At 46.0% G+C, this 25672-nt stretch overlaps 1 protein-coding gene across 8 annotated transcripts in view; it reads left to right on the forward strand.

The window, feature by feature from the left end:
* Positions 1-25672, forward strand: part of GBF1 (golgi brefeldin A resistant guanine nucleotide exchange factor 1) — a 530929-nt gene that overhangs the window by 446115 nt on the left and 59142 nt on the right. For 4 of the 8 annotated variants that reach the window (XM_063961386.1, XM_063961388.1, XM_063961390.1 and 1 more), the window contains 4 exons: positions 4874-5027; positions 6535-6757; positions 9542-9702; positions 10667-10919. In XM_063961386.1, coding sequence (XP_063817456.1) covers positions 4874-5027; positions 6535-6757; positions 9542-9702; positions 10667-10919 — 791 coding nt within the window. The remainder of the gene's footprint in view (positions 1-4873; positions 5028-6534; positions 6758-9541; positions 9703-10666; positions 10920-25672) is intronic. The other 4 variants (XM_063961387.1, XM_063961389.1, XM_063961393.1 and 1 more) reach the window with 1 other exon arrangement.

Here is a 25672-nt window from a genome sequence, read left to right on the forward strand (position 1 = left end):
TCTCAAGTCTCTGAACCCGTACTTACGTATGTTCAAATTCAAGATGGAGTCTCTGAGAGCGGTGGTTTCTGGCCTGGCCGAAGGGGAATTCCTGGTATCCCTGGATATCAAGGATGCGTAGCTTCACATCCCAATATGGCCGCCTCATCAGGCGTACCTCAGATTTGCACTGCAGGACAGTCACTTACAGTTCCAGACCTTGCCTTTTGGTCTCTCCACGGCACCGAGGGTGTTCACAAAGGTAATGGCGGAGATGATGCTGCTACTCCTCGTGAGGGGTGTGAACATCGTTCCGTACTTGGACGATCTCCTCATAAAAGTTGTGTCCAGAGTACATTTGTTGGATAGCATCGACCGGACTACGTGTCTGCTCACAGATCACGGGTGGGTTCTCAATCTGCAAAAATCCCAACTGGAACCCTTGCAGCGGATTATGGGGGTAATTCAGACCTGATCGCAGCAGCAAATTTGTTAGCAGTTGGGCAAAACCATGTCCACTGCAGGAGGGGGTCAGATATAACATATGCAGGGAGGGTTAGATTAGCACATGTCGACCTAGAAACCCTGTCGACCTTCCATCCATGTCGACCTAGTGACTTTCGACCTATAGTGGTCGACCTAAACATTGTCGGCCTAGACACTGTCGATCTTCAGACCGGATCCCCTGGGAAAGATGGTAGCCTCATACAAGGCAATTCAGTATGGAAGGATTCCATGCCTATCCTTTCCAGCTGGATCTGCTGGACATATGGTCAGGATCGCATCTCCACATGCACCTAAGGATATCCCTTTTTGCCAAAGGCAAGGATCTCCCTGTTGTGGTGGTTGCAGATCTCCCACCTAGTGGAGGGTCGACACTTCGGAATTCAGGCTTGGATTCTGTTGACGAGGGATGCGAGCCTCCGCGGTTTGGGTGCGGTGATCCAGGGCGCTCAATTCCAAGGAACGTTGTCACCCCAGGAGGCTTCTCTGCCAGTAAATATTCCGGAACTCAGGGCGATTTTACAATGCCGTTCTGCAGGCCTCTTCTCTCCTTCAACGTCAGGCCATACATGTACAGTCAGACAACACAACGGCGGTGGCGTACATAAGACGAGAGGGAGGAACAAAAAGCAGGGCTGCCATGAGAGAGGTATCCAAGATACTCCTCTGGGCAATGCCAGGGCTATATCGGCCATTTTCATTCCAGGTGTGAACAACTGGGAAGCAGATTTCCTCTGCAGACACGATCTGCACCCGGGGGAATGGGGCCTTCACCCTCGGGTGTTTCAGCTGTTAGTTCATTGGTGGGGCTACCCTCAGATCGACTTGATGGCTTCTCGGCTCAACAAGTAACTTTGGCGTTACTGTTCCAGAACGAGGGACCCACAGGCCACAGCGGTGGACGCTCTGACGACCCCATGGGTTTACCGATTGGTCTGCTTGTCTCCTCCAATTCTTCTCATTCCCAGAGTTCTAAAAAAGGAAAGAGTTCAGGCAATACTGATTGCCCCGGATTGGCCGCACAAGGCCTGGTATGCGGACCTCCTAGCCATGTTCCTCCAAGAGCCCTGGCCTCTGCCGCTTCAGGAAAATCTTCTTCTGCAAGGGCCGTTCGCCTATCAAGACTACTGCGGCTACGTTTGACGGCATTGAAGTTGAAAGGGAGTTTTTAGCCAGGAAAGGGATTCCCGTCAAGGTTACCTTGATTGTGGTCCAGGCTAGAAAGGTGGTCCAGTCGAAGCATTACCATTGCATATGGAAGAAGTATGTGTCTTGGTGTGAGGGTCGGCAGTATTCTACTGTTGCGTTTCATCTGGGTCGTTTCTTGTACTACTTGCAGATGGAAGTAGATTTGGGCCTACGCTTAGGCTCCATTAAAGTCCAGATCTCAGCCTTGTCTGTTTTCTTCCAGAGGCAGTTGGCTGTTCTCCCTGAAGTCCAGACGTTCTTGAAGCGGGTCCTTCGTATTCAATCGCCCTTTGTACCTCCCACGGCTCCGTAAAATCTCAATCTGGTTCTGACTTTTCTCCAATCAGATTGGTTTGAACCTTTACACAAGGTGGACATGAAATATTTGACTTGGAAGACTGTCATGTTGTTGGCCTTGGCCTCTGCAAGACGTGTCTCAGAGTTAGGGGCCTTGTCCTGTAAGAGCCCTTATCTGGTGTTCCATGAGGATAAAGTGGAACTGAGAACCCGCCAGCAATTTTTACCAAAAGTGGTGTCAGCGTTTCACATCAACCAACCGATCGTGGTTACGGTGGTCTCTGACACGTCTGTTACTCCAAAGTCCTTGTACATGGTTCAGGCTTTGAAGGTTTATATCAGGAGAACAGCTCGTCACAGGAAATGCTAACAAGATAGGTTGTCCTGCTTCAAAACAGTCTATCGCTCATTGGATCAAGCTTACGATCCAGAAGGCATCCTCTTCGGTGGCTTTGCCGCTGCCGAGGTCTGTTCAGGCACACTCCACGCGGTCGGTGGGTTCTTCCTGGGCAGCTGCTCGGGGTGTCTCTGCTTTGCAGTTATGGCGGGCAGCTACTTGGTCGGGGTCGAACACGTGTTAAATTTTACAGGTTCAACACCTTGGCTACTGAGTATTTTCAGTTTGGTCACTGTTTTGCAGGGATCTCAGCGCTCTCCCACCCGCTCTGGGAGCTTTGGGACTTCCCTATGGTACTAAGACCATCCCAGTATCCCCTAGAACGTTAGAGAAAATAGGATTTTAAAACCTACCGGTAAATCCTTTTCTCGTAGTCCATAGGGGATACTGGGCACCTGCCTCTGTTCCTTGATATTTTCCTGCAAGAGTTGTTTCTTGGGTGTCTTGTTGTTTGGGTCTGCTGTTGCTGTCCCTATTTTCAAGTTTTGGTTAGCGTTGTTATCCTCTTGTGTTGTGTTCTGGGTTTTTTCTCACCACTTTCTTTTCTTTTTTCCCCCTCTCGAAGTATGTCCGTCTCCTTGGGCACAGTTTTCCTAGACTGTTCCTGCGGGAGGGGCACAGAGGGGAGGAGCCAGCACACTCTGAAGAAATTTAAGTGCCAGGCTCCAATGGACCCCATCTACACCCCATGGTACTAAGACCATCCCAGTATCCCCTACGGACTACGAGAAAAGGATTTACCAGTAGGTATTAAAATCCTATTTTTGTTTTGTTCCTGGTTTTTTTTCTAAGAATCCTGTTTTGGAGGAAACAGGACTGAAACCAAACTTTTAAGGTCAAGACCGGCAGATCACACAGCCCAAAAAGAGATCATTATGGCAAAAAAAACCATGCCAACCACTAGCCCTCTCACACTGCTTAGTTCCTCCTGTCTGCTAGTTTGCTACTAGGCAGGTGTCTTCAGTAATACTTTGTCGCTCCTTTGTCTGACCACTGGATTCTGTACATTGTGAGCTGGTTATGTCTTTCAGAGCTAGTGCTAGAAAGAATTTGTTATCCAGTGGCATCAGTGTAATAGAATAAAGAGAAAGATGAATGCGCTCATCTGCTAGCAACAATATATCACTTTGTACGGGGAATCTTTATGATCAATAGATATTTCTTTACAACCAGATTATAATAGATTTGTTCCACATGTATGCTTACATATGATTGGCTCTGGATCTTCATGTAATGGTTTTTTTCTCTTACGTCCTAGAGGATGCTGGTGTCCACATTAGTACCATGGGGTATAGACGGGTCCACCAGGAGCCATTGGCACTTTAAGAGTTTGAGAGTGTGGGCTGGCTCCTCCCTCTATGCCCCTCCTACCAGACTCTGTTTAGAAAATGTGCCCGGAGGAGCCGGTCACAGCTAGGGGAGCTCTCCAGAGTTTTAACGTTGGAAACCGTTTATGGTTGTTGTTTGAAAAGTTTGGAATAAACCCTATTACATGGAACAGAGGGTCCTATTACTTACATTGGGAGTAAAGTACTGTTACGTGAGGATCCAGAGCCAATCATATGTAAGCATACATGTGAGCAAATCTATTATAATCTGGTTGTATAGGAATATCTAGTGGTTATAAAGATCATCTTAAAGAAACATTTATGGGTATATATGGGTTCAGTATGATTTACCGGCGTCCGGGATGCCCCGGTGTCAGTATACCGACAACTCCATTCTGGCTACCACGTATGCCGGCAGCTAGGCGAGCGCAAAGAGAGGAGAGAGTCCACTTTTGTTCCAGTGCTCTGGACTTTGCCTAGTGTCCATGTCCCACTACAAGCATTGTTTTTTATATTTGTATACATTTTCTTGTTGCAGTTAATGCCTTACATTATGATGCCTGCCGTTGCTGAAGGCTGTACATTTTACCTTTAGTCCCAGTGGCTTGCCACTGTATACCAGTTAGTCGATGGTGTATAGGCCTATATAGACCAGTGGTGACTTTATTCTGCCATTTGCACACTTCCACCTACCAAGGCAAGAAATCTATAGTGGTTGGCAAGCTTGAATGAAATTCACAACTACAAGGGGCTCGGTGGAAAAGAGGCACATGCCACATCTACATGAATTTTTAATTTTTGCTGCCATCAAGTAGCTTCTACCATCTAGCAACTACTCCACTGACTTCTAACATAGTGGCATGTGCCTATTTCTCACCAGCAGCAAAATACAAATTCCTGGTATTATACTTCAAGAAATCTAGTTGAAGAGGGGCTCAAGCCACTTGTGGCATGTGCCTCTTTTTCCAATGAGCCCCCAATTGCTGGCAGGTCTGTAACTTAACAGCATTCTGCCAGCTATGCAGGGTATATTGTAGAAATGTCAGCATCCTCTGATAGCATTCAGTGTAAACCCTGCAATATTTTTTATAGACATTTGTACAAAATCAAATCTTTTAGAATGTATCACATATTTTAAAGGTTTTATTTATGCATTTTTCAATGTTTATTTCTCCTATAGAGACCGTGTTGGCTGTGTCTGGCAAGTAGTGCGAGATCACCTTTACCATCTTTGTGCTCATGCTATCGAGTTCTGTTTCCTTGTTGAACGCGCAGTGGTCGGACTGCTGCGACTTGCCATACGACTCCTGCGCCGTGAGGATATCAGTGCACAGGTATATTACTGCATCAGGCATGAACAAATTTCCTAAAAGCTGTGAATCCCCAGTCTTGCTCAAAACAGTAAGCTGAGCATAGCGTTGTGTCCTCATACACCTAGTGTCAATATAGCCAATGGCAGGAGATGCCGGCCTGATTCAGCTGCTCTGAGAGTTGTAGTGTACCATCTTTTCTTTACATTATTCACATCGCAGGTGCAGCCAAACAACAAACTATACTAGAGACATTGGACTGTGACTTTAAACACATATAAAGTCACAAATGAAGCACACTGGAACTTGCCGTGAGAACAAGCCGCGGCTGCTGTTCCTGCACTTTGTACACAGATTCAGAATCATTCGTACCCGGATGTAAAAAGGGCCCACATTAAATTGATCAGTGGATTCTTACAAATTACCGGTAGTTTTTTTCCACTTCCAGTTCTATTATTCATATGAATAGGGTACACTTTGATTATGTCGCCCAGGACCTCAGAGAGGGGCTGTTATGCTCAGCTGAAGCTTCACTAGTGCATGAGGACACATCTGTATGTTTCTGTCTAACAATGGGCGGCATATAATTATCCCAAACTTTAATACTGGACATCAATTTCAACAACATATGGGAAACGGCATAAATATACAAAGCCAGCTTTTGATTCCACATGACATTGCTATTTTGTGCCTCTTGACTTGCACACAAAACCACCCTATGTCCATATTAGGCTGTGAAAACATCAGAGTGTGCACCGTTATTGAGAGGCGTGACTACCAGAGGGGGCACAGGAAGAGGAGTGGTCTCAGCATAAAAGGGGGGGGTGGGTAAGTCTTCCCCTGCCTGTAAATGGACATCTGTATTGATAAACAGAAGTATTGACGTCTTGAAGATTTGCTTTTCAATGCTTTGATACAGACTTTGGCAGCAGAGGGTGGGATTAAAAATGGTGCCAGTGCACAGGCGAAAAAAAAAAGTATTCAAGGAAGTGGATTGTTCTTGTGTACTTAAACTGTAACTCCTGTGCTCAAAATTGACCTTTTAACAGAAACAAAATTTACTAGTTCTGTCTACCCTGTTAATTCCGTCAAGGGAAAACAATGTTTTGCATATATACATCTAAATCAGTGATAGGCAGACTGGTGCTCTTCCGTTTCCTCGTGTGAGACCCTCTAACCTTTCAAGGACCACACGTTGCCTTTAATCTCAGTAATATGTTAAAACAATACATGAAATTAGAGACTGGAACAGAAATCAGACAATAAAACAGGAAGAAGCTGACAACGGCACATAAGGGTTTATCTGATCTAAAGTAATCCTAATAATTTATTGCAGTAAACAAACTGCAGCAGTGATATATGTCAATACCTATTTCAGCAAAAAAAGCAGAACATTTTATTTTTTCATTTAACACTTCGTGTGCAGAAGTGAAGACAAAAAAATGGCTAAATCAATATTGGGTAATATGTATTAATTGGTTTTGACGATGAGTGCCACATTATTTGCCAATTCTGAGTGTCCTTTCCTCAGGTTCTCCTTTCACTCCGTATTCTCCTGATGATGAAGCCTAGTGTGCTGTCTAGAGTGAGCCGCCAGGTTGCTTTTGGCCTTCATGAATTGCTGAAAACCAATGCTGCCAATATCCATTCTAGAAATGACTGGTACACGCTGTTCTGCTTGCTGGAGTGCATTGGAGCAGGAGTGAAACCTCCGCCTGCCCTGCAGGTGACAACCAGAAGCGATAATGATGCCGGTACGTGGAGGATGTGCACTAATGAAATTCAATGCCGTAAGAGATAAGCAGCTGTTTTATGCCGCCTCTGAATTAAGTGAAGGCCAGATGAAGAAAACAAATATGCTGCTTAAGTCCATTAATAAGATTAAAAGGGTGCATCTGTTATACTTGTTTACAGCCTGAAATGTACATGCTGGGCTTTAATATCACAGATGCTGATGGGACTAAAGGTAACTAGCATGTCATTAGATATTTATTTATCCCAGCTCTGTAACATCTGTTTCCAACAACAATATGCCATGCATCTAGCTATTTCTACAGAGATTGTACATCTTTCTAGGTAGAGATCTAAGTTATTGGTTAAAGCCAGCAAAGCAAGCCATGTTTCTGTTTTGTATAATGTTTTCCCACATGTTTAGTTACTTAATGTAAATATCAAAACATTACATTTCATAATATAATGACGGTGTAATGCGTACAGGTGTGGCATTGCTTATACAGACAGTTCATAGAGCCAGTAAGATGAAGGCAAATCATTCCTGCTTCCAATGGCAGTGTTGTGGCATAAACATGAGTTTTATGGGGGTCATTCTGAGTTGATCGCTTGCTGCCAATTGTCGCAGCGATCAGGTGAAAAAACTGCATTTCTGCGCATGCGTATGCCCCGCAATGCGCAGGCGCGACGTACGGGTACAAAGCTCTTTGTGGTTGTGCTCAGGTTCTAGCAAAGTTTTCCTTCTCACTGGCGGCCGCAAGAAGATTGACAGGAAGGGGGCGTTACTGGGTGTCAACTGACCGTTTTCAGGGAATGTTTCTAAAAACGCAGGCGTGGCTGGGCGTTCGCTGGGCGGGTGTATGATGTCAAATCCAGACACGAATAGGCTGAAGTGATCGCTAAGCTAAAATACACTCCCCAGTGGGCGGTGGCATAGCGTTTGCACGGCTGCTAAAACTAGCTAGCGAGCGATCTACTCGGAATGACCCCCCATGTCGTTTTATAAGGTTTTCATATCTTTCCCTCATAATATTGCCTGTCTTCTAATAAGACTCGCAGCACTTTACTATATTGCAGAGGGTGAGGCAGACATCTTGAGTCACTTAGTTGCTAAGTATCCAGTGACATTTTCCTCTAAATGAAGGGAAATCCACTTATCTAGAATACTTAATTTCAGGCAGTATGGGCAATAGATCCCATGCCTGTAATTAGTTGGTTGGTAGTACACAACCAATTTACAGGAAGAAAAAAATCCAACGATCTGATAACACATCTGATAACACATTTGTGGCCTTACCCAGCGGGTATAAAAATACAAATTGCTAATGTGAATTATTTACGATTTGTAAACACAATTCAGTGCATTTGGGAAGAGTTTAAATATGAGTTTTCACGTGTGTTAGGCTTGGATAAGATAATTTCCTGATTTGCCTTCTATGCACGTTGGGAAGAGAGCACACAGGCCCGAGGTGTGGGTCCCCATGAACACAGATCCCAGCAACTTCCTTCACGAACTTATCTACTGTGGCCACTCCTTACCTGTCACCACAATCTTGCAATCCTCCATTTGTAACCCTTTCTTTATCCGTACAGAATAGATCCAATAAGGCTTCTGCGCTCGTCCCATTTTCACCATCTCATTTTTGGCAACTCTGCCTTTATACCAGCTCTTGATATCTTCTCATTTATTCCTTAGTTGTCATCTTGTGTCAGGTTTCCTAATAATCGAACCTATTACACTGCTTTTCTTATGGGTCTTCACTAAAGAGCTCTCCTAAATTTAAAAATAGTCATACCTCCCTCAGCTGTCACATAACACTATTAAGACCTCTTATTATATTTGATTTTTGCATGCAGATCTTTGTTTGTCTGAACCACTGCAGCTTATCCTGTAGTTCTGTCGTCTTCTAGTTATGTCTATCTACAGATTAATGCAAATGTGCATTATCTGTTATATCGATGCTACTATGGCCCAACTTTAAAAATGTATCCTTGACTCCTGATACTGTAGTGGATGCAATAGTCCTTGTAATATGTGGACATAAACTAACAAAATCCAATATAAATATTGCCTCTTTTGGGCCGTACTATAAATTGCTTCCATGTTTACAGCTGTGAAAATATAAAATGCCCTATTTCGAAGTGCATTTTACATAAAATGGAATTCCTATTTTCTTTTACTCAGTTTAGTGCTAATGATAATCCATGTAAATGTCATGCTGCTTTAGAGCAGCCTCTCGTTTGCATTACTTTGTCTAGAAATTTCTTAATCTAGACATCCAACTTCCTCTGGACGAGAATGGCTCTATTTACAACGAGCTGGAGATTTATCTAAGGGATTTCATGTAGCTATATGTGCACTATGTTCAGAAAAAGCCAAGTTAACATTTATTCAAAATTCCAACATTTGTGCCAAATGGATTTTTTGCTTCATTTATCTTTCATACAGTGTGTATTCATTGTTTATCAAAGTTCTTGTACCTAAGACTGTATTGGATCAGGGCAACCCAAATGGAAGCCAAAGATGACCAATGCTGCCCTCCATGGCTTTCTGTTGTCCTCCACCTTCCTGGGCAGCCTCAAGAATCTGTTCTATTACTTTGTATTTCTAATGGTGCTGTAATAATAATTTTTATAAAATGGCTGCTATGAGCAACACTTTTATTATGCACCAGTTTTCATAAATGCTGCCCCATATGTTTTGAATAGCCATGGAATTACTGTCTGTAGAGAGGGTGTGTATAAAATTCAGTCTAGATGTTTGTATATGTGATATTTCATTGTGTTACATGTATCTCAATTGCTAGGTGCACAGTCAGACAGTGAGATCTCTTCATATCACTCCTCTGATGTGAGTCTAGATCGTGGCTACACCTCCGATTCTGAGGTATATACAGAGCACAGCAAGCAATCTAAGATGCACCGATCAGTCACAGATGTGGATATGGTAAACAGCGGCTGGCTTGTGGTGAGTGGATTTACATTTTATTTTTCCCATACAACAGACAAATCTCCCACATTCTTCTCATGAGACTTAAGGCACCTATTTTTGTCACAGTTACTGTATGATGTGAAATTAGGGTACTTTATACAGTATCTACTTAGTTCCAGGTGATTTGCAGGCAGAGCTTGTGAGTGACCATGCCCTGGTCCCACATGTTACACCCTTAGCTGACCAGCCCAGGCTTTCCTTTCTTGATTAAGTGGGGGACTCTGCTTATTAAGTTATTTCTATAGCGCACATAGGAGAGGATCCGACAGTTAACTATTCAATTTGCGGGCATTTCTGACAGGTTTTTGCCCGTTTTCGACAATGCCAATCCAACTTTTTTTTTAAAGTCGAATCAGCATTGTCAAAAACGGGCCAAAACCCTTCGAAAATGTCCGCAAATTCTACAAAACAGGTGTATCGGTTGGCAAATTTGCCGATCCACCTGTTTTTCGATATGTCGGAAAAACGTCCCTTTCATTGAATAGGGCGAATCGAAATTCACCCTAAAAACGGCAAAATCGTCAGTTTTGTCGACCCGTCGGGCATTCTGACATGAATTGAATAGACCCCATAATCTGCAGAGCTTTATAGAATTTATTAACAGTTGCTTATATAGCAACAGCATAGTCTGTTGCACTTTACAATTTGGAGTAATGCAATCATTGGCAGGACTTACAAACTCAACACAGAAGACGCCATGGTGAGAACTGAACCCAAGTTCTCAGCATTTTAAGGCAGCAAGCTAACCAATACGCAATAGGATTTCAATAGGATACAGGAGGATTTTCAAGTGACGCATAAGAAGGCAGGGAAAGCCGCACACTAGAACTACTTTATATGGCACAAAGAAGGGATGTTTAGTATCACTGTTTGTTTGCTTTGTATAGAAAATACTATATTGACAATTCACATAACCATTTTGGGTTTGTTTTTTGCACAGGTTGGAAAGGAAGATGTAGACTCTTCTAAAGTAGCTGCAGTAATGAGCAAGCCAGTGGCAAACACTCCAATAAACCAATACAGTTTAACGATCGGTCTGGACTTTGGATCACATGATACAAAATCTCTCATGAAGAGTGTGGAGTCTCTGTCCTTCATTGTCCGGGACGCTGCACATGTCACACCAGAGAACTTTGAATTGTGTGTGAAGACTATTCGCGTATTTGTAGAGGCGAGTCTAAACGGAGGTGTGTGTAAGTGTTGCTGCAGCTTTCTCCTCCTACAGTAAAATGTGCTTCTTTGGCAAGCATGCAGTATTGTGTGTGTAGAGATAGATATAGTTATAGATATAGGGGTATATTCAATAAGAGTCTGGTCCATTCCGACATGCAGTTGTCGGAATGGACCCGATAACCCCTATATAAAGAGTGTCCAAATCCGACTGTCTGATTTGGCCGTTCCCTGTGGCTTGTCCTGCCACTGCTGCCAGCGGCTGCCGCGTGCGCTGACAGCAGCGGCGGGGGGAACAGTGTGGTGGGGAGCGGAGATTGGCGGCCTGAGCTGGCAAGAGGGGTGATGTCTGCGGGGGAGGCACTGCAGGGAGAGAGGTGCCTGGCCGGGGGACAGCTGTCAAGGTCCCGCTCCCCGTCTCCTCACATCAATCCGACTTGTGTTCAATTCGGGTTGAGTTGGTCGGAAAGGGGGCCAAAACCTGTCGGATTTGGCCCCGTTTCCGACAGCAGCAGGCGGATTGGCTGGTATTCCGCCGATCCACCTGCTTTCCGACAGAAAAAATTTGCCTGTATTGAATAGGTCGGAAACTGCCGTCTTTCCGACAAGGTAGTTTCCAACTCTTAATGAATATACCCCATAGAGATAGATATAATATAAAAAATATATATGTGTGTGTATATCTCAGTATGGGCAAGATTCTTCTCTTCTCCAATCATTTAGTTTATCAGTGGCTTGGGAGGGTCACACATGAAGGTGTCGCTGTAATCGCGTACCTATTCTGTGACTTCTCAGATGTCCCCACTGCAATCTAGAGGTCAAGCATAAGTTCAAATAATAATGTAAATGAATCCCCTGTGAACTGAAAATTATTTTAGTCTGCCTGATAATATAGTGAATAACTACATGATCTGCACTGTAAATGAACCTGAGGTTTGGGTGTTATAATACGACAATATATTAACATGAAAATAAATTGCATTGTTTAGCGCAAACCTGAAACAACAGGCCTGATATAAATCGTTTGTTTGGAACCACTTTATCTTTTCACCTGTTGCTGCAGCTATAAATTGATGTTGCAGTTGTCTGATTTCCACATACTGCTCGATTCCACATGAACTTTCAAGTGTGTATTATGTGGGCCATACATCTACAACCCGATTGTCCGTTCTGCAGAAGCTGATCCAAACGGTGGACTCCAATGATCAGTGATCATTGGGGAATCAGCAAAATACAGCATGTTAAAAGTCCCTGACTCACTGTTATCATTTTTGGGTCAGATTCAGATAATCGAGGATTTATAAGATGTATTTTGCCAATCCCCCGACCCAGGCATCAGGAGAACGAGAAATTAAATGAAGCTTTAACATCAAATTGAGACGTGTTCAGAGTAAAAATCCAGTATGTTTCCCTTTTTCATAAAGAGACTATATTTTTCAGGCCGAATGGATAACTAACATTTTCAGGCTTTTCAGTTTATGGTCAGTAGTGTATTTCCTTATTGTGGGAATGAAAGAAAAAAAAAATTGGCAATGTTTATTAAAAAAAATTAAACAAAAAAAACAACTTGGGGGGAAAGTTTTGCCAAACTAGTGTTTGCCATTTGTATACTGTACTACATCCCAAAACACCCATAAAAGTGTATGAATCAAACCCAGAATCCTGCCAGGGGGTGGTGCTCTTTTTTGTTTTGGTTTTATTCCACATGGGAAAATATTATTTTGCTTTTTTTTTTTTTTTACTTTATTATAAATGCATGGTACTGATCGGGAAGTTGTGCATCTATGTAAGCTATCTTGCCTGTCAGAAGAGGGGAAAAAATAATGTTCTGTATTACAGTATAAAAGGAAAAAAATTCCTTCCCTTGCATGTTGCTAGAGCTTTGCCACATGCAGGATGTTGCATTAATGGGATGCAGCACATAGTTTTATTGCATTTGTTTAGCTATTATTGCCTACATAATATTTTTTATATTCTGTATCATAAATACATAGTTACTGCTCTATTGTGTTTTTGTTGTGTAACTTAATGTTATACTTCTGCTGTTTGCATTGTTCTTCTTTCCTCAATTTTAATATGTTTGTGTGCACTGCTTTGTGAGATCCATATGGAGTATCCTCCTCTTAACCTGGCCGGACAGTTAATTGCACAAACCACTTCCTCGGTGATACAGCTGATGATTTTGTGTTTACTACAGTGTATAATTGCTTATATCTATTTGCCTGCATATGTGAATCTGCATATGAAGCATGGGATAATTATGTATGGTGATTTCATTAAGCTTGCCTGGGAGTGAAGCTCTGCCCCAGCACATACTGTGATCACATAAAAGCTGCCGTAACCATACTATTGTTTCAGTTATCTGATTCTGTATTTCTCCTTCCATGGGGACAATGGAACTATGGGTATTGTGAAGAGGGAGGAGTCTTGGCACCAGTTAACTACTTTGAAGACAGCACAGGTTCCTCCTCCCCTGTACCCCACCCCCTGCCTACTGCGGTCACTTTTTTCAGTGTCCAAGAAGCTGGGCATAACGGCAGCCTGTTTTTATGACTCTTATAAAAACAAAATTGATTGAGTGGTCAACGATGCAGCATCACAGGCACTACTGCTGACTGCTCCCGCTGATCCCTGGGTCAGTGTCGCAGGCCGGTTCCTGAACATGCAATGGGTGCCCAGCCGCAGCTAGAACTACGTGAGGCTGTTATGTGGCTCCCAAGCCAAATGATAGTGGCTGTCCACAGCCGGGGTAGGCCACTGACCGTGCTGACAGTGGGATCCCAGTTCTCTCTGCACCACCACTAGACCACCAGGGACATTTATTGTAATAGGGGTGGTATTGATGATAACAGCAAGTTCCTGGGGTCTGCCGGGTGGAAGGGGTGGGCATTTGCCCTACTGTTTCCTCACCCACCATGTAGCATACCCTGTCCCAGGCTACCCACCAAAAGCTCCCCTCTCCTCCTTCACAGAGCGGTTAGGTGGCCATTTTTCTAATTTGTACTGAGACGTTTCTCCTGCCTCCCCTATGCCTCACACAGCAGTGTGTCAGGTTATAGCCTTCTCCCTACCCCACCTGTTGGTGCGGGTAGTTGGGAGCTCTTCCTATACTTATTTCTGAATGGTTTTTTTTAGCTTATTACTTAACTTAACCAACTGACCTATTTAGTTTCATGCCTGTTGTATTTGTAATCTGATTAATACCAAGATTATAGTTTGATTTTAGTTATTCTGCACTGCAGCATATGCAGCATTTACAGTTTTATTTGAAACCGTATACATTGCTGTTTACACCATGTGAACCACTTGATAGTGTAAACTTATAAAGGCAAATGGAGGCTTCCCTGGTGGCAGGGGTCTTGTAGGGATACGATGAGCCCTTTCAATGGCAAAGTGAAGAATAAAGGAGTCCCAACCATAAGATTGCTTAGATTTTAAGCAGCGATCACTCCGTGTGTACCCCTCACAGCGATAGCGATGCGCAGCCCCGCGCATCGCTATCGCTGGTGCTAGATTGGCCTGCATGCAGGCCAATCTAGCAGGTCGCTCACTTCACCCGCAGGGTGAAATGAGCGCCCTCCACGGTTCGCTCAGCACACATCTCTCCCCACATCTGCTGGTGAGTACTGGCCTTTTCTTGCATCTTTAAGGGAGCATGGGAATCTTCCAACAAGGAAATGCAAATTTCTCTTACGTCCTAGAAGATGCTGGGGACTCCGTAAGGACCATGGGGTATAGACGGGCTCCGCAGGAGATTTGGGCACTATAAAGAACTTTAGAATGGGTGTGCACTGGCTCCTCCCTCTATGCCCCTCCTCCAGACCTCAGTTAGATCCTGTGCCCAGAGGAGACTGGGTGCATTACAGGGGAGCTCTCCTGAGTTTCTCTGCAAAGAATTTTGTTAGGTTTTTTATTTTCAGGGAGTACTGCTGGCAACAGACTCCCTGCATCGTGGGACTGAGGGGAGAGAAGCAGACCTACTTAAGTAATAGGCTCTGCTTCTTAGGCTACTGGACACCATTAGCTCCAGAGGGTTGGAACGCAGGTCTCACCCTCGCCGTTCGTCCCGGAGCCGCGCCGCCGTTCCCCTCACTGAGCCGGAAGATAGAAGCCGGGTGAGTATCAGAAGAAAGAAGACTTCAAAGGCGGCTGAAGACTTCAGATCTTCTCTGAGGTAACGCGCAGCGGTGACGCTGCGCGCCATTGCTCCCACACACAGCACACACAGTGGGCACTGAAGGGCGCAGGGGGGGGCGCCCTGGGCAGCAATATTAAACCTCTTGGGACTGGCTAAAGTATATAAATATACTGGGGAGGCAGTATATAAGATAATCCCCCGCCAGGATTGTGAATTTGAGTGGGACCGAAGCCTGCCGTTGAGGGGGCGGGGCTTGATCCTCCAGCACTAACCAGCGCTATTTTCTCCATAGCACACTGCAGAGAAGCTGGCTCCCCAGACTCTCCCCTGCTGAACACGGTGACAGAGGGCAAAAAAGAGGGGGGGGGGGATTAGATTGGCACAGTGAGTGTATATACATATATTGGTATAAAAGCGCTGTTTAACTGGGAATTCTGTTTCCAGTGTCAGGTGGCGCTGGTGTGTGCTGGTATACTCTCTCTCTGTCTCGCCAAAGGGCCTTAGTGGGGAATTGTCTCCATATAAATATATCCCTGAGTGTGTGGGGGCGTCAGCACGTGTGTGTCGGCATGTCTGAAGCGGAAGGCTCATCGGAGGTGGAGCAAATGATTGTGGTGTCGCCGTCGGCAACGCCGACACCAGATTGGTTGGACATGTGGAATGTTTTAAATGCAAACGTGTCTTTATTACATAAGAGATTGGACAAAGCAGAGTCCAGGGATAGAACAGGGAGTCAATCCATGGCTTTGACTGTGTCACAGGGCCCTTCAGAGTCTCAGAAACGTCCCCTGTCCCAAGTAGCAGACACTGATACCGACACGGATTCTGACTCCAGTGTCGACGACGATGATGCGAGGTTACACCCAAGGGTGGCCAAAAGTATTCATTACATGATTATTGCAATAAAGGATGTTTTACATATCACAGATGACCCCTCTGTCCCTGACACGAGGGTAAACCTGTTTAAGGAAAAGAAACCTGAGGTAACCTTTCCCCCATCTCATGAGCTGAACGAGTTATTTGAAAAAGCTTGGGAAACTCCAGACAAACTGCAGATTCCCAAAAGAATTCTTATGGTGTATCCTTTCCCTGCATGGGACAGGTTAGAGTGGAAATCCTCGCCCAGAGTGGACAAGGCGTTAACGTGCTTGTCAAAAAAGGTGGAGCTGCCGTCTCCAGAGACAGCAGTCCTCAAGGATCCTGCGAATCGCAGACAGGAAACTACCTTAAAATCAATTTATACACATACGGGTGCTTTGCTCAGACCGGCAATAGCATCGGCTTGGGTTTGTAGAGCGGTAGCAGCTTGGAAAGATACCTTGTCAGCTGACATTGATACCCTAGATAGGGATACCTTTTTATTGACCTTAGGCCATATTAAACATGCAGTCTTATATATGAGAGACGCTCAGAGAAACGTTGGGCTACTAGGTTCAAGAGCCAACGCTATGACGATTTCTGCTAGGCGAGCCTTGTGGACCCGCCAATGGACGGGTGATGCCGATTTAAAGAAGCATATGGAAATTTTACCTTACAAAGGTGAGGATATATTTGGGGAAGGTCTCGCGGACCTGGTTTACACAGCTACCACGGGTAAATCTACCTTTTTACCTTGTGTTTCCCCACAGCAAAAGAAAACGACGCAATATCAGATGCAGTCCTTTCGGTCGCATAAGTCCAGAAGAGGTCGGGGCTCTTCCTTCCTCGCCAGAGGTAAGGGTAGAGGGAAAAAACTGCCGGCTACGGCTAGTTCCCAGGAGCAGAAGTCCTCCCCGGCTTCTACTAAATCCACCGCATGACGCTGGGGCTCCACTGAGGGAGTCTGCGCCGGTGGAGGCACGTCTTCGACTCTTCAGCCACGTCTGGGTTCATTCAGACGTGGATCCTTGGGCGATGGAAATTGTATCCCAAGGTTACAAGCTGGAATTCGAAGACGTGCCTCCTCGCCGGTTTTTCAAATCGGCTTTACCAGCTTTTTCCCCAGAAAGGGAGATAATTTTAGCAGCAATTCAAAAATTGTGTCAACAACAAGTGGTTGTCGAAGTTCCCCGGGTTCAACAGGAAAAAGGGTACTATTCAACCCTATTTGTGGTCCCGAAACCGGATGGCTCGGTCAGACCCATTCTAAATTTAAAATCCTAAGCCTGTACTTGAAAAAGTTCAAATTCAAGATGGAATCGCTCCGGGCTGTAATCTCCAGCCTGGAAGGGGGGGATTTTATGGTGTCACTGGACATAAAGGATGCATACCTTCATGTCCCCATATATCCCCCTCATCAGGCGTACCTGAGATTCGCTGTACAGGACTGTCATTACCAGTTTCAGACTTTGCCGTTTGGGCTTTCCACGGCCCGAGGATTTTCACCACGGTAATGGCGGAAATGATGGTGCTCCTGCGCCGGCAGGGAGTCACAATTATTCCGTACTTGGACGACCTCCTGATAAAAGCGAGATCGATAGATCAGTTGCTGAAAAGCGTGGCGCTCTCCCTGGGAGTGCTGCAGCAACATGGCTGGATTCTAAATCTACCAAAGTCACAGTTGGTTCCAACAACTCGACTATCGTTCTTAGGCATGATTCTGGACACAGAACAAAAGAGGGTTTTTCTCCCAACGGAAAAAGCCCAGGAACTCCAGAACATGGTCAGAGACCTGTTAAAACCAAAAAGAGTGTCGGTCCGTCAATGCACTCGAGTACTGGGGAAAATGGTGGCGACCTACGAGGCCATCCCCTTCAGCAGGTTTCATGCGAGGACTTTTCAGTGGGACTTTCTGGACAAGTGGTCCAGGTCCCATCTCCAAATTCATCAGAAAATAAGCCTGTCCCCCAGGGCCAGGGTGTCTCTCCTATGGTGGCTGCAGAGTGCTCATCTTCTAGAGGGTCGCAGGTTCGGCATTCAAGACTGGGTTCTGGTGACCACGGACGCGAGCCTCCGAGGTTGGGGAGCAGTCACACAAGGAAGAAACTTTCAGGGGATATGGTCAAGTCAGGAGGCTTGTCTACACATCAACGTACTGGAATTGAGGGCCATATACAATGGCCTACGTCAAGCGGAGAATCTTCTTCGCGACCTACCGGTTCTGATTCAATCAGACAACGTCACAGCCGTGGCTCATGTAAACCGCTAAGGCGGGAACAAGGAGCAGAGTGGCAATGGCGGAAGCCACCAAGATTCTGCGCTGGGCGGAAAATCACATAAGCGTTTTGGCAGCAGTCTTCATTCCGGGAGTGGACAACTGGGAAGCAGACTTCCTCAGCAGACACGATCTCCATCCAGGAGAGTGGGGACTTCATCAAGAAGTTTTTGCAGAGATATCAAGTCAGTGGGGACTTCCTCAAATAGACATGATGGCTTCACGCCTTAACAAGAAGCTTCGGAGGTATTGTGCCAGGTCAAGGGACCCTCAGGCAGTAGCAGTGGACGCCCTGGTGACACCATGGGTGTTTCACTCGGGTGTTTCCCTCCTCTTCCACTCATCTCAAAGATATTGAGAATCATAAGACGAAAAAGAGTACAGACAATACTCATTGTTCCGGATTGGCCTTGAAGGGCCTGGTATTCAGATCTTCAGGAAATGCTCACAGAAGATCCGTGGCCTCTTCCTCTCAGAGAGGACCTGTTGCAACAGGGGCCCTGCGTGTTCCAAGACTTAACCGCGGTTACGTTTGACGGCATGGCGGTTGAACACCGGATCCTAGCTGGGAAAGGAATTCCGGAAGAAGTCATCCCTACTCTGATAAAGGCTAGGAAGGAAGTGACGGCGAAACATTATCACCGTATCTGGAGAAAGTATGTATCTTGGTGTGAATCCAAGAATGCTCCTACGGAAGATTTCCATCTGGGCTGTTTTCTCCACTTTCTACAGACAGGAGTGGATATGGGCCTAAAATTAGGCTCCATTAGGGTACAGATTTCGGCCCTATCAATTTTCTTTCAGAAGGAATTGGCTTCTCTCCCCAGAAGTCCAGACTTTTGTAAAGGGAGTGCTGCACATACAGCCTCCTTTTGTGCCTCCATGGCACCATGGGACCATAACGTGGTGTTACAGTTCCTAAAATCTCACTGGTTTGAACCTCTTCAAACGGTTGAGTTAAGATTTCTCACTTGGCAGGTGGTCTTGTTGTTGGCCTTGGCATCTGCAAGGCGGGTGTCCGAATTGGCGGCTTTGTCGCACAAGAGCCCCTATCTGATTTTCCATGTGGATAGAGCAGAATTAAGGACTCGTCCTCAATTTTTGCCTAAGGTGGTTTCATCGTTTCACATGAACCAACCTATTGTGGTACCTGTGGCTACGAATGACTTGGAGGATTCCAAGTGCCTGGATGTAGTCAGGGCCTTAAAAATGTATATAGCCAGGACGGCTAGGGTTAGGAAAACAGAGGCACTGTTTGTCCTGTATGCAGCCAACAAGGTTGGCGCTCCTGCTTCTAAGCAGACTATTGCTCGCTGGATCTGTAACACGATTCAGCAAGCTCATTCTACGGCTGGATTGACGTTACCAAATTCGGTAAAGGCCCATTCCACTAGGAAGGTGGGCTCTTCTTGGGCGGCTGCCCGAGGCGTCTCGGCGTTACAGCTTTGCCGAGCGGCGACTTGGTCAGGTTCAAACACTTTTGCAAAATTCTACAAGTTTGATGCCCTGGCTGATGAGGACCTTATGTTTGCTCAATCGGTGCTGCAGAGTCTGGAGCTTTGGTATAATCCCCATGGTCCTTACGGAGTCCCCAGCATCCTCTAGGACGTAAGAGAAAATAAGATTTTAAACCTACCGGTAAATCTTTTTCTCCTAGTCCGTAGAGGATGCTGGGCGCCCGTCCCAGTGCGGACATTTTTCTGCAAGGCTTGTATATAGTTATTGCTTACATAAGGGTTATGTTACAGTTGAGATCAGTCTTTGGCTGATGCTGTTTTGTTCATACTGTTAACTGGTGGCGTATATTCCATGTTATACGGTGTGGATGGTGTGGGCTGGTATGAATCTTGCCCTTAGATTAACAAAAATCCTTTCCTCGTACTGTCTGTCTCCTCTGGGCACAGTTCTCTAACTGAGGTCTGGAGGAGGGGCATAGAGGGAGGAGCCAGTGCACACCCATCTAAAGTTCTTTATAGTGCCCATGTCTCCTGCAGAGCCCGTCTATACCCCATAGCCCTTACGGAGTCCCCAGCATCCTCTACGGACTAGGAGAAAAAGATTTACCGGTAGGTTTAAAATCTTATTTTCAACCTCACCCCTCTCGGACCATTTTAAGGTTCTGTCGTAGTAGAGATTGCACCAGTTGCACCTTTTTCCATTTTATCAGATAGCCTCTTCTCACTAGCAGTAACAGCCTCCAGTACCTGTTTTAAAGTAACTTCAGGAGTTTCAGGCAGTGGTGAAGAGGAGTCCAAGGTAGCTCCTCCAGAAGGTATAGGTGGAGCAGATGGATGAGCAAATTTTTGTAGTTTAGCTGGTGCAGCATCATTTCCATGTTTTCCCAATTTTATGGTGAAAATTATAATGTACAGGCTCCCACTAACAAGTAGGGGTGAGTATTAGAGATGTAAATTACTAATATAGTAGCAACTGCAGCACACTGTTTGACCAAACTTATGTAGAGCTCATAAAACAGTGCATGGTTTACAAGACACAGGGGTAAATTTACTAAGATGGGAGTTCTATTTAAGATGGGATGTTGCTCATAGCAACCAATCAGATTCCAGGTATTATCTTCTAGAATGTGCTAAAAAAAGTAGATTCTGATTGATTGCTATGGGCAACATCCCATCTTTAATAGAACTCCCATCTTAGTAAATTTACCCCACAGAGTATGGTAGTATAGGAATGCAGCTCACTCATTGAAGTCAAGATGGCACCTGCAGAGCCTCCACAATGTTGCTACACGTTACAGTATGTACTGTGCTCTCATGCCATCACAGATGGCCACTTTATTACTGCTAACCCTGCCGGCCGAGACTCAAATTAGTAGCCACTACAGAGGTTGCAGCAGCTCAGTTCTGCGTGTCACCAGGCCAAGCCAGCTGTAGATGACTTAGACCAGGGCAGAGAGAGACGCTCACTGGGGCCCATGCGTGCAAGGCCACCACCGCTGTATACACATGGGAGATCAGTGGGGGATAGGGAAGTTGCACTGCCGGGTGGGATAGGTGACACCAAAACAGAATGGGCAAACAGGATGACTTCCACGGTAGCTTCAGTGGTCTGCTTCCTACACTATCGCTGCCATGGCCACACCCTCACCATGGAAAGCACTAATTTATTTGTAGTTCTCTACATAGAATATAACTTTAGCAGAGTTTCAGAACCACTTGAGGTCCACTAATTACTTTTTTTGTGGTCACGTCTATGTCCAGTGCTCTCATCATTCACACAACCTCCTTGGAGCTCTGTGTGTGGTTGTCCAGGTGTTTTTTCAACCCCCTCATGGAAAGTTGAGATGTCAAGTTTCCTCTAGATCCCAAAGTCTCTCTACAAAAGGTCTTAAGTCCAGAAGCAGACTGACCTGGTCTAGCTGTTGTCAGACGCCCATACCAGCTGATAAGTTAGTGGCATGATGGAGTGTTCCCTTGCCTGGGACTTCCTGTTCTTTGCTGAGTCCTAGATGAAAACATTTTTAGATTCTGGGTAAGAAGAATAGTGTCCAAATGGTACTCAGTGTTCAAAGAATGACCTCCAGTACTTTTTGACAGGACCTCCTGTCTACCTCAGTATGGCAGGCGCCTTAAGGCAGTCCGTCGGGTCTATTCTGGCCGCTGGCATTATCGTCCCACTTCACCCTTGAGAGAGATGAACAGGCTTTTACACCAACTTGTTTCTGGTGTAGAATCCAGACTGTTGTTTCCGGACCATCCTCAACTTGAAGTTGCTCAATATATTCCTCAAAGTTCAGGATGGAATCTCTCTGACCGAACATACAGACCTTTCAGCCAGGGTACTTAATGGCATCCCTGGATATCTAAAAATGCCTACTTATATATTGCCACAAAAGTCATGTCAGTGATGGAGTCTGACCTTCGGTGCCAGGGAATCCATATCCTTCCGTATTTGTACGACCTTCTTGTGATCACCCACTCTCCAGGGACATCTACAACTATCTCTGGAGGGTCTGTAGTCTCACGGATGGCTTATCCGTTTTCACAAGTCCAGCCTTTCTCCGTCCCAAAGGATGCTTCATTTGGGACCTCTGCTGGATTGTTATGGAACCTCTTGTTGTATTTCCCCCTATAAAGGCTATTGCGTACTGCCACTTACAATTTTTATTTTTCTCTAACGTCCTAAGTGGATGCTGGGGACTCCGTAAGGACCATGGGGAATAGCGGCTCCGCAGGAGACTGGGCACATCTAAAGAAAGCTTTAGGACTATCTGGTGTGCACTGGCTCCTCCCCCTATGACCCTCCTCCAAGCCTCAGTTAGATCTCTGTGCCCGAACGAGAAGGGTGCACACTAGGGGCTCTCCTGAGCTTCTTAGTGAAAGTTTTAGATTAGGTTTTTTATTTTCAGTGAGACCTGCTGGCAACAGGCTCACTGCATCGAGGGACTAAGGGGAGAAGAAGCGAACTCACCTGCGTGCAGAGTGGATTGGGCTTCTTAGGCTACTGGACATTAGCTCCAGAGGGACGATCACAGGCCCAGCTTGGATGGGTCCCAGAGCCGCGCCGCCGGCCCCCTTACAGAGCCAGAAGGCAGAAGAGGTCCGGAAAATCGGCGGCAGAAGACGTCCTGTCTTCAACAAGGTAGCGCACAGCACTGCAGCTGTGCGCCATTGCTCTCAGCACACTTCACACTTCGGTCACTGAGGGTGCAGGGCGCTGGGGGGGGGCGCCCTGAGACGCAATAAAAACACCTTGGATGGCAAAAAAAATGCATCACATATAGCTCCTGGGCTATATGGATGCATTTAACCCCTGCCAGAATCCATAAAAAAGCAGGAGAAAAGTCCGCGAAAAAGGGGCGGAGCCTATCTCCTCAGCACACTGGCGCCATTTTCCCTCACAGCTCCGTTGGAGGGAAGCTCCCTGTCTCTCCCCTGCAGTCACTACACTACAGAAAGGGTTAAAAAAAGAGAGGGGGGCACTAATTAGGCGCAGTATTAACTATACAGCAGCTATAAGGGGAAAAACACTTATATAAGGTTATCCCTGTATATATATAGCGCTCTGGTGTGTGCTGGCAAACTCTCCCTCTGTCTCCCCAAAGGGCTAGTGGGGTCCTGTCCTCTATCAGAGCATTCCCTGTGTGTGTGCTGTATGTCGGTACTTTTGTGTCGACATGTATGAGGAGAAAAATGATGTGGAGACGGAGCAGATTGCCTGTAATAGTGATGTCACCCCCTAGGGGGTCGACACCTGAGTGGATGAACTGTTGGAAGGAATTACGTGACAGTGTCAGCTCTGTATAAAAGACAGTGGTTGACATGAGACAGCCGGCTACTCAGCTTGTGCCTGTCCAAACGTCTCATAGGCCGTCAGGGGCTCTAAAGCGCCCGTTACCTCAGATGGCAGATATAGACGCCGACACGGATACTGACTCCAGTGTCGACGGTGAAGAGACGAATGTGACTTCCAGTAGGGCCACACGTTACATGATTGAGGCAATGAAAAATGTTTTACACATTTCTGATAATACGAGTACCACCAAAAAAGGGGTATTATGTTCGGTTGTTCGGTGAGGAAAAACTACCTGTAGTTTTCCTGAATCTGAGAAATTAAATGAGGTGTGTGATGATGCGTGGGTTTCCCCCGATAACAACGGATAATTTCTAAAATGTTATTGGCATTATATCCTTTCCCGCCAGAGGTTAGGGTGCGTTGGGAAACACCCCCTAGGGGGGATAAAGCGCTCACACGCTTGTAAGGGCTCTACCTTCGCCTGAGATGGCCGCCCTTAAGGATCCTGCTGATAGAAAGCAGGAGGGTATCCTAAAAGGTATTTACACACATACTGGTGTTATACTGCGACCAGCAATCGCCTCAGCCTGGATGTGCAGTGCTGGGTTGGCGTGGTCGGATTCCCTGACCTGAAAATATTGATACCCTAGATAGGGACAGTATATTTTTGCCTATAGAGCATTTAAAAGATGCATTTTTATATATGCGTGATGCACAGCGGAATATTTGCCGACTGGCATCAAGTCTAAGCGCGTTGTCCATTTCTACCAGTAGAGGGTTATGGACACGTCAGTGGTCAGATGATGCGTATTCCAAACGGCATTTGGAAGTATTGCTTTATTAAGGGAGGAGTTATTTGGGGTCGGTCTTTCAGACCTGGTGGCCACGGCAACAGCTGGGAATTCCACGTTTGTACCCCAGGTCGCCTCTCAACATGAGAAGACGCCGTATTATCAGGCGCAGTCTTTTCGTGGACAAGCGGGCAAAAGGTTCCTCATTTCTGCCCCGTGACAGAGGGAGAGGAAAAAGGCTGCAGAAATCAGCCAGTTCCCAGGAACAGAAACCCTCTCCCGCCTCTGCCAAGCCCTCAGTATACGCTGGGGCTTTACAAGCAGAATCAGGCACGGTGGGGGGCCCGTCTCAATGAATTTCAGCGCGCAGTGGGCTCACTCGCAAGTAGACCCCTGGATCCTTCAGGTGATATCTCAGGGGTACAAATTTAAATTTGAGACGTCTCCCCCTCGCCGTTTCCTAAAGTCGGCTTTACCGATGTCTCCTTCTGACAGGGAGACAGTTTTGGAAGCCATTCACAAGCTGTATTCCCAGCAGGTGATAATCAAGATACCCCTCCTGCAACAGGAAACGGGGTATTATTCCACACTGTTGTGGTACCGAAGCCGGACGGCTCGGTGAGACCGATTCTAAATCTAAAATCTTTGAACACTTACGTACAGAGGTTCAAATTCAAGATTAAGTCACTCAGAGCAGTGATTGCGAACCTGGAAGAAGGGGACTACATGATGTCTCGGGACATCAAGGATGCTTACCTTCATGTCAAAATTTACCCTTCTCACCAAGGGTACCTCAGGTTTATGGTACAGAACTGTCACTATCAGTTCAGACGCTGCCGTATGGATGGTACACGGCACCCCGGGTCTTTACCAAGGTAATGGCCGAAATGATGATATTCCTTCGAAGGAAGTGAATTTTAGTTATCCCTTCCTTGGACAATTCCCTGATAAGGGTAAGATCCAGGGAACAGTTGGAGGTCGGTGTAGCACTATCTCAGGTAGTGTTGCGGCAGCACGATTGGATTCTCAATATTCCAAAATCGCACCTGGTTCCGACGACGTGTCTTCTGTTCCTAGGGATGATCCTGGACACAGTCCAGAAAAAGGTGTTTCTGTGGGAGGAGAAAGCCAGGGAGTTATCCGAGCTAGTCAGGAACCTCCTAAAACCGAGCCAAGTCTCAGTGCATCAATGCACAAGGGTTCTGGGTAAAATGGTGGCTTCCTACGAAGCAATCCCATTCGGCAGATTCCACGCAAGAACTTTCCAGTGGGACCTGCTGGACAAATGGTCCGTATCGCATCTTCAGATGCATCAGCGGATAACCCTGTCACCAAGGACAAGGGTGTCCCTCCTGTGGTGGTTGCAGAGTGCTCATCTTCTAGAGGGCCGCAGATTAGGCATTCAGGACTGGGTCCTGGTGACCACGGATGCCAGCCTGCGAGGCTGGGGAGCAGTCACAC

This window comes from Pseudophryne corroboree, chromosome 3 (genome assembly GCF_028390025.1).
Source record: "Pseudophryne corroboree isolate aPseCor3 chromosome 3, aPseCor3.hap2, whole genome shotgun sequence".
NCBI lineage: Eukaryota > Metazoa > Chordata > Amphibia > Anura > Myobatrachidae > Pseudophryne > Pseudophryne corroboree.